The sequence below is a fragment of the Mobula hypostoma genome, chromosome 11, assembly GCF_963921235.1.
Source record: "Mobula hypostoma chromosome 11, sMobHyp1.1, whole genome shotgun sequence".
NCBI lineage: Eukaryota > Metazoa > Chordata > Chondrichthyes > Myliobatiformes > Myliobatidae > Mobula > Mobula hypostoma.
The window spans coordinates 100,126,202-100,140,409 of NC_086107.1; the positions used below are offsets into that span (position 1 = coordinate 100,126,202).

At 39.8% G+C, this 14,208-nt stretch overlaps 1 protein-coding gene across 3 annotated transcripts in view; it reads left to right on the forward strand.

The window, feature by feature from the left end:
* Nucleotides 1-14,208, forward strand: part of LOC134354008 (myosin-9-like) — a 113,008-nt gene that overhangs the window by 18,132 nt on the left and 80,668 nt on the right. For all 3 annotated transcript variants that reach the window (XM_063062656.1, XM_063062655.1, XM_063062657.1), the window contains exon 3: nucleotides 9,299-9,455. In XM_063062656.1, the coding sequence (XP_062918726.1) occupies nucleotides 9,299-9,455 (157 nt within the window). The remainder of the gene's footprint in view (nucleotides 1-9,298; nucleotides 9,456-14,208) is intronic.

Consider the following 14,208-nt stretch of genomic DNA (forward strand, 5'->3'; position numbering starts at 1 on the left):
ACTGATCCAACAACTGTCAAAGTCGTGTTTACATAAGGGGATGTATATGCATATGATCAAACCTATTCTGGTCACTTGGCATTTAAAGTATGCTTTTCCCCCTGCAATTTAAATTCTAATTGCTGAAGACATTAGTAACTTCATGCTGATCAACATTACTAGTTTCAGCTAATCAACTTTCTTATAGAATGTAAGATGTCATTCACTGTCCATAACTTCTCAAGTTGCTGTTTGTAAGGGAACACATCCACACTTTTCATAAGTGCTGACAGTTGAACCCAGTTGAGATTTAACTCTTCTTAAAAACCTTTTCTAGCAGTTAACTCATTGTATTTTTATAACTCGAATTGTTGAGACAATCCTTCTCTATGTATCTAATGAAAATAAGATAAACACTTGGGTAGAATCTAATCTTATTAATTTTAAAGAAATTGGTCATGTTCCTTGCTTAGTTTTTCTGATGAGAAAACTGCTAGTATCAGTGACTTTCACACCACAGATGGATAATGTAGCTGTTAGTTTCTGTGTCTTTGTTTTCTGCCACAAGAAGGCAGTAATAATAAAAGGTATTTTACATCTGAATGAATTAAAAACTTTGTATCTGTAGCCAGTAGTCTCTTTCACCAGTTTTCATTGACCATTTAGTTGTCCACTTAATCTTGAGAATTTAAAACGTGTTTGAAAAATATAAATTCTTGCAGTTTACAAAGGAGCAGACCTTTCAGCACTTAAATTTGTTCTTACATAGAGTAAAATTGTACTTCATCATTATCCCTACTCCAGCCACCTAATTTAGTTTTATATCCCTCAGTAATCCTGACTGACAAAAGTCTTTGTTTTTAAAATTGTCAACTAAGCTATCATCATTGCATGGTAGTGAACTCTAAATGTTTGGCACTGTAGTGGGAAAAATTGATTTGCTGTCCAGTAGCACAGCTAGGAGAACCACTGCTTTACAGCTTCAGTGACTTGGGTTTAGTCATGACTTTTGGTCTGTGATTGTGACTTTGCAGGTTGCTCTTATTGCCTTGTGGGTTTCCTCTAGGTGCTCTGGTTTCCTCGCATGTTGCAAAGGCTTGTAGGTTGTTGGGTTAATTTGGCACCAAATAGCACATTGTGTATATGTGAGTGATTGAATCTGGGGAGTTGATGGGAACAGAGAGGAAAGATTAAAATGGGATTGTGTAGGATTAATGTCTAAGCGGACATTGCTTCGTGGATCCAGAACTGGCTTGCCCGCAGAAGGTAAAGAGTGGCTGTAGATGGGTCATATTCTGCATGGAGGTCGGTCACCAGTGGTGTGCCTCAGGGACCCCTACTCTTCGTGATTTTTGTAAATGACCTGGATGAAGAAGTGGAGGGATGGGTTAGTAAATTTGCTGATGACACAAAGATTGGAGGTGTTGTGGATAGTGTGGAGGGCTATCAGAGGTTACAGTGGGACATGGATAGGATGCAAAACTGGGCTGAGAAGTGGCAGATGGAGTTCAACCCAGATAAGTGTGAGGTGGTTCATTTTGGTAGGTCAAATATGATGGCAGAACATAGTATTAATGGTAAGACTCTTGGCAGTGTGGGGGATCAGAGGGGTCTTGGAGTCCAAGTCCATAGGACACTCAAAGCTGCTGCGCAGGTTGACTCTGTGGTTATGAAAGCATACGATGCATTGGCCTTCATCAATCGTGGGATTGAGTTTAGGAGCTGAGAGGTAATATTGCAGCTATATAGGATCCTGGTCAGACCTCACTTGGAGTACTGTGCTCAGTTCTGGTCGCCTCACTACAGGAAGGATGTGGAGAACATAGAAAAGGTGCAGAGGAGATTTACAAGGATGTTGCCTGGATTGGGGAGCCTGAATAGGTTGAGTGAACTTGGCCTTTTCTCCTTGGAGTGACGGAGGATGAGAGGTGATCTGATAGAGTTGTATAAGATGATGAGAGGCATTGATCGTGTGGATAGTCAGAGGCTTTTTCCTAGGGCTGAAATGGCTAGCACGAGAAGGCATAGTTTTAAGGAGATGTCAGGGGTAAGTTTTTTACATAGGGAGTAGTGAGTGCGTGGAATGGGCTGCGAGTGACAGTGGTGGAGGCGGATACGATGGGGTCTTTTAAGAGACTCCTGGACAGGTACATGGAGCTCAGAAAAGTAGAGGGCTATGGGTAACTCTAGGTAATTTCTAAGGTAAGGACATGTTCGGCACAGCTTTGTGGGCCAAAGGGCCTGTATTGTGCTGTAGGTTTTCTATGTTTTGTTTCTAATGTGAATGCATGGTGGGCTAAGGGCCTGTTTCTGAACTGTTTGATTCTATGTAACTCCTCAACTGGATAATCATTCTCTTGCAGATTATATTTTCTGGTAGATTTCATGAGCAGAAAATTTCGTTTATCCACCTGAACTGTTCTCACTTTTTTGTCCAGATTTTCTCCTCCTGTTTCTGTAAACATTGATTCCTGTTTAGGCATTATTATACTGCTGTTGGTAGCAAGTTCTTGTTGGAATAACAATTTTCACATGTGGTTGCAGAGCTATGTTGTTCTCAATACTCTTCTCTATTGAAGCCCAAGTAATTCTGGACTCTTGTAACATTGGCTATGCGGGGAAGTCCATGGTACTTCCGTACTTGACATTGCTCTCCTGAAATGGACTCCTCTTCTTGTGCCAGAGCTCAGAATACAATTACTGGGTAACTTAGAAGGAAAAGATTCAAGGATCTACCCAAGCTCTCTGAGAAATGCAATGCCCACAAGACATCAGCTGGTAAATTCTAAAAATAGAAATGGAGCATGAGGGAAAATGAGCTCCTGAAGCATGGATCAATATCCCTGCTTGAGTGGTAGAAGGAACAGACTGTTCACTTAACTGCCTTATGTGCTGTCACCTCCATCTTTGGAAGAATATGCATCAGCAACTCATTTCCACAGGACCAGAGTGTTAGTCATTCTTAGTCTTCAGTATCTGAGGAGGAGAAGAGTTTCCATTGTATTGATATTTGGGTTCATTCCAATTGCTTAAGGAATTTTACTTATTCAAGCATAGATTCTCATCTGAAAGTGCCAAATTTTTATATCCAGTATTGCCCATTGAAGATGTCGACCATGATGTATTACAGTTTCACTCTGCTTAGAATGGAACTGGAACAAATGGAAAAGTGGTGGGGGGGGGGGTGGCAGAAGTAAAACTATTTCATCAAGATCCAGCAGACAACATGAGGCTGCTAGTATTAAGTGGAACCACAGTGACGCTCTGGGACTGTGTACAATACTCCCAGATATACCTCTTTAGAGTTACTCTCACTGCAGCATGTAATTTTCTTTTAAGTAATGTACTTTTAAATTGACTTAATGAACTACAGATTTCACGATATTGTGAAGGGCTTGGCAGACTTAACTCTCAAGCAAGCAGGTATGGCACCTTTAAGTGGGTGAAGGTTCATCACCATGGCCAGAAGTGAGGCAGGAGAGGGGGACTCCAAGCCAGAGGAATGAGACCCCTCTACTCAGCATCTTTTTAGCAAATAACAGGGCTTCACTTCCAGATGAGCTCAATGCCTCCTATGCTCACTTTGACTGTCAAAACATGGAGGAATCATCACAAACTCCTACAGCCTCCAATGGTCCCGTGATTTCAGTCTCTGGAGCTGATGTGAGTAGCCTTCGGGAGGTTGAACCCACGACAAACATCTGATCTAGATAGGGTACCTGGTTGAGTACTGAAGACCTATGATCAACTGGCTGTAGTGTTCACTGATATCTTTAACATCTCATTTTGACAGTCTGAGTACCCACCTGCTTCAATCAGGCTTCAATTATACCAGTGCCTAAGAAGAACGTGGTAACCTGCCTCAGTAACTATCATCCAGTAGCACTTGCATCCACAGTGATGAAGTGTTTTGAGAGGTTGCTGATGAAACATATCAACTCCTATCTGAGAAGCAACTTTGGATTCGTGCCAATTTGCCTACCGGTGTAACAGATCCACAGCAGATGCCATCTCATTGGCTCTTCACTTAACCTTGGAACATCTGGACAGCAAAGATACAAACAAAGGGATGCTTTTTATTGATTATAACTCGCCATTTAATACCATCATCCCCTCAAACTAATAAATAAGCTTCAAAACCTTGTCTTTGATACCTCCCTGTGCAATGGGATCCTCGATTTCCTCACTTGCAGACCCCAGTCAGTTCAGATTGGCAACAACATCTACCCAAACTCCATCAGCATAGGTGCACCACAAGCTTGTGTGCTTAGCCCCCTGCTCTACTCAGTTTGTACTTGTGTCTGTGAGGCTAAGCACAGCTCCAGTGCCATATTCAGGTTGCTGATGACATCACTTGTTGGCAGAATCAGAGGTGGTGATGAATCAGCATATAGGAGGGAGATTGAAAATCTGGCTGAGTGGTACCACAACAACAATCTCTCACTTGATGTCAACAAGATCAAGGAGCTGATTACTCAGTTCATGAGGTCCAGGAGCCAGTCCTCATTTGAGGTGGGGCGAGGGGTCAGCAACTTTAAATTCCGCGGTATTATCATTTCAGAGAACCTGTCCTGACCCAGCATGTAAGTACAGTTATGAAGAAAGCATGGCAGAGCTTCTGTTTCCTTGGGTATTTGTGAAAATTCAGCATGATATCTAAAACTTTGGCGAACTTCTGTAGATGTGGAGAGTATGTTGACTGGCTGCATCATAACCTGATATAGAAATGCCAAAGCCTTTGAATGGAAAGTCCTACGAAAAGCAGTGGATACAGCCAAGTCCATCACAGGTAAAACCCTCCCATCATTGAGCACATCTACATGGAGCATTGCTGCAGGAAAACAGCATCTATCATCAGGGACCTCCCACCACCCAGGTCATGCTCTCTTCTCACTGCTGCCATCAGGAAGAAGGTATAGGAGCCTCAGGACTTTCACCACCAAGTTCAGGAACAGTTATTACCCCTCAATCATCAGGCTGTTGAACCAAAGGGGATAACTTAACTCAACTTCACTTGCCCCATCGCTGAAATGTTCCCATAACCTATGGACTCGCGTTCAAGGATTCTTCATCTCATGTTCTCAGTATTTATTGCTTATTATTATTTTTTGTATTTGTACAGCTTGTCTTTTGCACACTGGATGATTGCCCAAGATGGTAGTCTTTCATTGATTCTATTGTTGTTATTCTATTATGGATTTATTGAGTATGCTTGCAAGAAAATTAATCTCAAGGTTGTATATGGTGACATATATGTACTTTAATAGTAAATTTACTTTGAACTTTGCTAAATGAAGATTATAAATCAATGTGCAATAATGTCTAATAGCAGGAAACCAAGGAAATTGTAAATACTGCTTACATTGCTCAAGATGTGTTTTTGGATTAAATTTGGCGACTATATATCCTTAATTATTCTTTTAGACCTCATTGGTATATTATAATCTAGTGAGTCCGGTAGATTAAATCACCTCCAGTTTCTTTGCGATGAGAAGCCCTATAATTATATTCCCAAACATTTCTGATAATTCAGACACTTAGTTATGTATCAGTGTGCTTGGTGAGCGTTAAGTGTATAAATTTGGAAGGTAGTGGTAGGATAAAGTGTAATTGTCCTAATTCTTAACTACCCCCATGTCCCATTGTAAAGGTTGGGCTTTATTCATTTTCTCTTCTACTACAGTATTAACCTTGACCTGCTAGTTGTATTTGGAAAATTGCATGTATTGCAATACATTTTACCATTTTAACTGGGTGTTGAAGAAGATGGAGAGTCTTCAGGGAGATTATAGTCTCAGTAAATAGATGCAGAATTAACATTTTCCCTTGTTATGTTTTGTAACTCCAATACATAAAATTAATTAAAAGCAGCAGAACACAAAACTGGGAATGTGAGTCTAACTACATGTTTACTTTCAGTGAGGCATGCACGTATCACGTGGTAGTGTCGTGACATAGGCAGTTCACTTTATACTTACAACCCATAATAAATTATTTAAACAATGCTTAAATCAACAACATATTTACAAGATTACACAAATATTACAAACACAACAATCCTGACTAGTGTTCCTAGAACTAGGCTGTAAGTGGAGGGTTTGAGATTGAGACAAGGTATCTATAACAGGGTTTACCAAAGTTTTTTATGGCATGGAGCCTTGCCATTAACCAAAAGGTCCATGGACCCCAGGTTGGAAACCCTGATCTGTCAGAACAAGGACTGGTTAGGTTGGGTAACAACTTCACCCCACCCCCACCCCACCCTTGGCTCTGAGAATTCTGACACACTGCCACCACCCAGTACATTATTTATGTAGCACCGATAATACTGTTGTATATTAACTATGTGCAGTTTATGTCAACTTGCACATAATATCAGAAAAGGTAATTTTAAAAGGTTTTCTGTTTATCACATAGAGCACATTATTTAATGTGCTATATGTGATCTATGTACTGCATACTTCACTTGGCCCCTGAGGAATGTTGTTTCGTTTAGCTGTATACATGTATATAGTTGAATGACAATAAACTTGAACTTTTTACCTAATTGGTAAATTGAAATTCCTAACCCAGGAGGGTCATGAAGACTCAGCCTCTGAATATATTCAAAACAAGATCGATTCTCTTTTGGATATAGGATAGGGAATACAGGTTTAATGCAGGAAAGTGCTGTTTGAGGTAAAAAGTCAGTTAATCTTTTTGAATAGTGGAGAAGCACAATGGCCCAAACGCTTACCTTTTCTGTTTCTTGCGGTCCAGAAGTCTCATTGAAAACAGCTGATTTGGAATTTGGGGTAATTGTTTTGGTGATAAAACTGTCACTTTGGAATATATTGGGGTAGAAAGCTACCTGAATTTGAGTTTGTTTGGATTTCAGGGCTACACTGTGATGCTCGTGGTTAACATTGTAATGGAAGCATTTAACCCTGTTTTGATACTTAGAATTCTAAGCTTAATTGTCAAACGAGGTAGAGCTGTTGTAAGTGAACTAGCTGTAAGAATTTGCACTAACAAGCAGGAAGAAACGTGAATTTGTATAATTCTTTAACCCCCCCCCCTCCGGATAGCTCAACGTAATTAAATACTCTTTTGGAGTATGTTTGTATGGTAGAGGAACAAATCTGATTCCGCTAGCTTTGCAGTAGAATCTTAAACACAGCATGATTTATATCCCGATCTATTCAAAGAGCACAAAGCTGCAGTATTGGTGCTAACGGGATTTCCCCTCCTCCATTATTGATGCTGCCCTCACCTGTATCTCCTCCATTTCCTGAACATCCGTGCTCACTCCTTCTTCCCGCCTCATTAACAGTGACAAAGTCCTTGCCTACCACGCCACAAGCCTCTGCATCCAACACATCATCCTCCCAACTCCGTCATTTCCAAAGGAATCCTACCAATTTCTGCAAGGATTGCTCTTTCTGTGATTCCCTTGTCCATTTGTCCCTCCTGGCACTTGCCCTTGCAAGTGGCTTAAGTGCTACACTTGCCCATTCACCAACTGACTCGCCTCTATTCAGGGCCCCGAACAGTCTTTACCGGTGAGGCAACACTTCACCTGCGAATCTGCTGGGGTCCTCTATTGTGTCCACATCTACATTGGTGAGACCTGACATAAATTGGAGGGCAGTTTCGTTGAGTACCTCCATTCCATCTACCAAAAGTGGAACTTCCCAGTGGCCAAACATTTTAATTCCAGTTCCAACATGTGGGTCTATGTCTCTTGTGCCAAGATGGGGCCCCCCCTCAGGGTGGAGAAGCAACAACCCTATATTCCTTCTGGATAGCCTCCAACCTGATGGCATAAATATAGATTTCTCCCTCTGGTAATTTATTTTTCTCTCCCTTCGTCCCCCTCCCTTCTATTCCCCACTCTGGCCTTTTTGCCTCTTCTTACCTTCTTAACACTTCCCCTCTTCCCCTAGGTTCTTCCACCCCCCCCACCCCTTTCCTTTCTCCTATGGTCCACTTGCATCTCCTATCAGACTATCAGATTCCTTCTTCTCTAACCCTTTATCTTTCCTATCCACTTGGCTCCACCTATCACATTTTTCCACCTTTTTATTGTCTTCTTCCTTCCCTTCCAGTCTTGAAGAAGGGTCTTGACCTGAAACAATGACTGTTTATTCATTTCCAAAGATGCTACCTGACCTACTGAGTTCTTCAAGCATTTTGTGTGTGTGTTGCTAAATATTTGAGATCCTTGTACAGTCTGGCAGCTTTGGGGAGTTTGGCCCTGGACTAGCTGATTTTCCGGACTAGTGGGTGTTACTGCTATTACCCATATCCCCTTGTTTTACATGTTGCAAAAAAGTTCAATCATGTAAGAAGTGTGATGTAAAGGGAACAGAAAATGCACAAGCACTTTGGATACCATCTGGCCACTGATCTATACATGTTCCTGACTCCTGCTTATCTAGACCCTCTCTCTGACTACACCCCCACTTGCACTGTGGAACCCTGTCTCGTGTTCTGTACTAATGCTCGAGCCAGGTGCCAGGCCATTAGGATTCTGGAATGATCAGATATCAGATTATTGGAGTTTTACAGTACTTTGGAATTTAAAAATAGAAAATGGTAGGAATTTTCAGCAATTATTGGTGAAGAATCAAAGTTAACATTTTAGGCCTGTGACCATTTAATCTTTAAGCAAAGGCATTGTATCTGTATGGGCCAAGATATTGTATCAAACCGATTTGTAGGAAGACGGTGAGTAGTGGTGACCAATTCTACCTCTCTAAGGCTGATTCTGCCTGTTCTGTAGGTGCCAAGTCACTGTTCATGTTTCTTACTTTAACTATACAATTATACATAAACTGAGCCGTATTAATAATGCAAAATACTGCATTTTTAATTTAAAAAATACAAAAGTTGCAATCAACATCTGTACAAGGAGAAATGGTTAAGAGTCAATGACCTATTTTTGAATTTTTTTTGAAATTCCATTTTTCAGGCAGCATTGTTTATAGCATACATAGCAAAATAAAACCAAATTTAATCAGTTTAAATGTTTTTTATTTTTACCTTTTTCACCCTGGAAACTTTGAATCCTTTTCTGTCTTTGCAGCTGTGGTAACCTATGGCTTCCTTCAATCCTGCCTTTGTAAATCATTCATGAAGTTCATATCAATGGTTATTGTATGATGTTGAGCATATGTTTTCTGTCAGGTTTCGTCACGCCGTTCTTTCTGTCAATTAATGTTTTTGGAATCATTGATTCATTTTTGACCAAGAATGTTTTTTTGTCATGTTGGTGTAATATAGATAAAAATGCTACATTTCTTTTGTAAACTTACATAATTTTGTTTTCCTTTTTTAGACTTACTCAGGTCTTTTCTGTGTGGTCATTAATCCTTACAAGAATCTACCTATCTACACTGAGGAGATTGTTGAGATGTACAAGGGAAAAAAGCGGCATGAGTTGCCACCCCACATCTATGCCATTACAGATACTGCATACAGAAGCATGTTGCAAGGTGAGGGTTTTGCCTTGAGGTATTTAAGTAGCCAATGTTTGACAGACTTATTATATCTACAATTAATTATTTTTTTGAATATGCCGCAAACTGTGTTGGCCATGAAGATTAACTTCTCGTTCTGCATTATTAACACCACTTGCTTATTGGGTTAATGTTTTCCCCTTGTTGAAGCTGTTAAGTGCTTGGTTATACGGATCCTGAGTGTAAGTCATCAGGTATCTCTTCCAAATACTTCTAATCCTTACATGAGCAACAGTAATGGTGTTTGCGGGTTACTTGTCCCAAGGAAATAAGTATTCCAGTCCTTCAACTTCCAACAATTGTGTTATCTTGACGGACAGTTTCCATGCATTTAAACTTCTAGCGGAAGTTTCTGGATAGTGAAAAGGAATTGTACAGTATAACAAGTTGGTTTATTAATGTACCTTTCACATGTTACGAATTGGTCATATGGCAAAACTACTTTCTTTCCGAAAGGTCAGCTCATTGCAAAATCAAGTGTTTTTTTTTGTAACAAATCATTGCAAACTTAAGGGAAGTGACTTAAACCCACTTGGTTTTTTCGTGCCAATGCTTTCTCATGGCTCATTGCTGAGGTTCCTATTAGGAAAAGTGGAAAGATGACGAGGGATTCTGACAGAGCAGTGTGGCATAGGAGTCAGTAACTATACCATATTGATTTTTAACATGATGGATAAAAGTTAATTTTAATAGGGTTACTTATTGGAATATAATGCAATATCTGAACTAGTGGAAGCAGATTCATTAGAAATTTTCAAAAGACAATTGCATAAGCAACTTGAAAGATTGCAAAACTATGTCAGGTAAGCAGGGCCATGTGATTAATAACATTTTCCAAGGTATATTGGTTTCAGTTCCCTTCCAGGCTGAAATTCTGAGTAGTGTAGCTATTTAATTTGAGAATAACTTGCTGTTTGTAGAACTTTTTAATATTGTTGATGTTCCCAATAGTGTAGAATTATGTATTCTGTGGCGAACTTGCTCATTTTGTTTGACTTTAAAACAAAAGTGAATGGAATATTTAAAATAACTGGAAAGTGCTAGTGGGCCAGGTAGCATTTCCGTAGAAAGCTGCGTGGCCTTTTTTATTGGATATGTTTAGTTGCAAATTCTATATGTGAAACCTCAATTCTGTTTTAAGTATACTTCTCCTTGGCTTATTCTGCATATTCTATTTCTCATTTCTATCATTCAGATATGTGCAACTAGAAACACTGGTGGTTAGGATGATCTCATCCTGTTTTTGGGTGTGGTAGTCTATTGCTTTTGATATGGACCAGTTTGGAAGCAAGATGAGAGATGGTGAGCAGGAACAGGAAACAGTATATGCATAATGACCTTAAATGTGTATTCTATTGGTGAATAGGTTTGGCTGAAGTATGATTTGATTACAAATAAAACTTGGTTTAAGAAAAAGATTTGCTTTTGCAGTGAGTAATGTATTTGGTCTACCCCCATTGGTTATAATTGTTAAAATCAATACAATATGTTAGTGATTTGACTCACAGTAGGTGATAATTGGAAAATAAATGAGATGTGTGAAATTGCTTGATTGGAAGTAACAGTGATTTTGTCCTCCCCCTTTCATGAATTTAAAATAAGAAGTTAGTGATGTTACAGTAGTTTGGCCAGAAGCTTATCTTGACATCAGAAGTGATACCAAGATTATTAACCATGCAAAAGGAGTGAGATTAGAAAGTGGAATTGGGAATTAAAAGAATAGAGTTTGAGAGTTGATCTGCCTTGCGTTGGAGGAAATTTTCATTGATCCAGAATTAAAGTAGAGCTGGGAATTCAGCACATGGTCATTGTTTGAGGGAATTTGCTGAGGGTCAGCGTACACATCAGAAATGTGGTTAACTTTGATATTTCCCAAAGAAGTAACAACGCAATAATAGGAAAAAGTACCATTACATTGTGTATAACTGAAAAGATAAAAATGGAATGCCAAGTCAGATTGGAAAGACCGAGTATGTGTCGAATCAAGGCGCAAACCCGGGCCCAAGAGCATATCATTGAGGCAGGGCGCAGGTCCAAGAGCGAGGAACGATCTGAGGTTTGGCCGATTTAAATCCATGTCAGATTGCGGTCTGGCCAGGGGAGTGGGATGAGCCAGTGTTACTTGCCTCTGTGCTGAACTGAGGCCGTGGCCTACAACTAACGGGCTCCTGGATCAAATGCAGTAATGATTGACTTCATGGTTGCGCACTCACTTTCGTGAACTTCAGTTCAGAATGTTAGTTGTTTACTTTTATTGTTTGTATGATTTGTTATTCTGTGCACATTTGGTGTTTGACAGTCTTCTATTCTTAATGGGTTCTATTGGGTTTCTTTGTTTTGTGTCTGCCTGTAAGGAAAATAATCTCAAGGTTGTATATGGTATACATACTTTGATAATGTACTTTGTACTTTTGAAGTTTGATTGGATGGTATCATTGAGAGTTTAGAGAAATATTGAAGTAACAATATTTGCAATATGCACCGCATTTAGTTTCGTGTATCAGTTTTAAAAAAAATGTATAACGTAATGTTGCAGGAACTGAACAGTATCCAGGTTTGGGTTAGTAAATGGCGCAGAACATCTGCCATAGATGTGGCTGTCTCCAACAGCTATGTTTGACTTTCTCCTTTTGGCACCCATAGGCAAAACTATAATTGAAATAATTACCATTAACATATTTAAGGGCACTACTGACATATTTGGGAGCAAGATCAATCACAGATGCATTGCTATTAGAAACAGGGCAGCTGACTCTCATCCTCCTAGACTTGTAAGTTGCATTAAGAATGTGATAAGTAAAATAGGTGCCTGAACTGGTGCTGCCTCAAGAAACTAACCTAGATAAAGGAGGTTATGTAATTGATTCCTCATCCACCACCTTAAATTATTCCCAAGTTGCAAACTAATTTGCCTTGAAACTAAGTTACTGTTTCCTTGTTGCTGGGGCATAATTCTGGAACTCCCTACTTTGTGAGGTGTCTTCAGTGTTCAAAGTGACTTGCAACAACCATCTTTCAATGCTTCAGGGATGGACAGTAATGCAGGTACTCCTAACAACAATCAAAATTGGCTTTATTTCATAGATGAAAAAAATAAAGTAATAGTTTGTCAAGGATTGTCAGGGTCCAATAAATTTAATACAGAAGTATTATTTCTATAATCCAATGGGGGAGAAAATTTTGAAGATATAGTGGTTACTACTTCATCATGTTAGTGATACTTTCCTCCTCTTTCATATAGTATGTAACATTATTTTGATTTCAAATGTTCTTTTGAATTTCTACTTTATTCATAAATTTGGTACTTGATTTCATTAGTCATGTTCTATTTCTGATTGGCATTTCTGTTGGCTTTGGGAGGGAGTGATAAGATCTTGTAGAACATAGAGAAGAAAAAAGTAGAAAAGGAAGCAAAGCCAAAGAACTTATTATATGAATTATTGAATTTTATGGGATATTACAGCTTGTGTGGGTCTTAGAGGCATGAGGGTTAATATTATAGTATGCTGTATGTTTAACATTCCAGGAGTTTCATGTTGCAGTGGAAGAAATATAGCACTTGTTCAGACAAGCTGGGTTTTTAACAGGGTATTATCTTGGTTTGTACCAGCACGCTGACAAGTTTTTCCATATAAGGGAATGAAACTGACAGGCATCAAGTTTGCAAATGTGGTTGAACACAATCTCCAGATATCTTGGATCTCCTTACAAGTGGATCAAGACCTTACCCAATTGTGGTAGCTGGCCATCCTATATCCAGTAAAGTAATGCACAATCACCTACTTGAGGTGCAAATACAGGTCAAGGATAATGTTGGCAATTGTGTGGTTGATGTGACGTATGTTTGGGATGTTTTTTTTAGAGATACAGTATGGAATAGGCCCTTCAAGCTGCTCTGTCCAGTAATCCACTGATTTTTAACTCTAGCTTAATGACAGGTCAACTTACAATGACCAAATAATGTACTAACCAGTAGGTCTTTGGACTGCGGGATGAATCTGGAGTACCCAGAGGAAACTAGCGCATGATTTGGGTTTAAGTGAAGGAGAGTTGCGCAGTGTCAGCCTCACTCTCTCTTCCCAATTCCCATTTGGATCCAGTGGCAAGACAGTGTCGAGACGGCTGGAGATGGGACTAGGCACAGTGGATGACCAGGACGTTTTCTGTGTCTTATCCTGCTCTACGCGTTCCATGACACTTTCAGAGACCGTCTTCTTGACGGTTGGATCTTCTGTTGGTCTCGTCCGCTCAATCTGCCGGAGTCTGTCTTCACATGCTGGAATAGACAACTCCCTATCTCACCGAGGGTTTGAGACCTGTCGGCTATCCTCACCTGGTTTAGCCAGTTTGTCGAATCCGTTGCCCGGGGTGTGGCCGCTGTTGCATGCAAGCAGCTACGGGGAACCACAGGTGAGAGCTGAGTGCCAGGGATAGTGTTGGTGAGAACAACAAAACAAAATTCAGAACATATTGCCTATCTCTTCTGTGCCTCTGTCATGAAAATTTAATAGTAATCATGCAGAAAACTTAACAACCCATCAATGAATGGCAGAAGAAGCTAGTAGGAACATTAATAAGTGGTGTATTCTTGGGTAATAAAATCCATTTCCTATCCATGTTTAATCCTGAGCATTGATGCGCGTTTGTTGCTTTCAGAATGGAATTTTTCCTCCAGATCTCTTCTTCAAAATTGGCAGTTTTTATGGGAATTATTTTTGACTTCCAATGC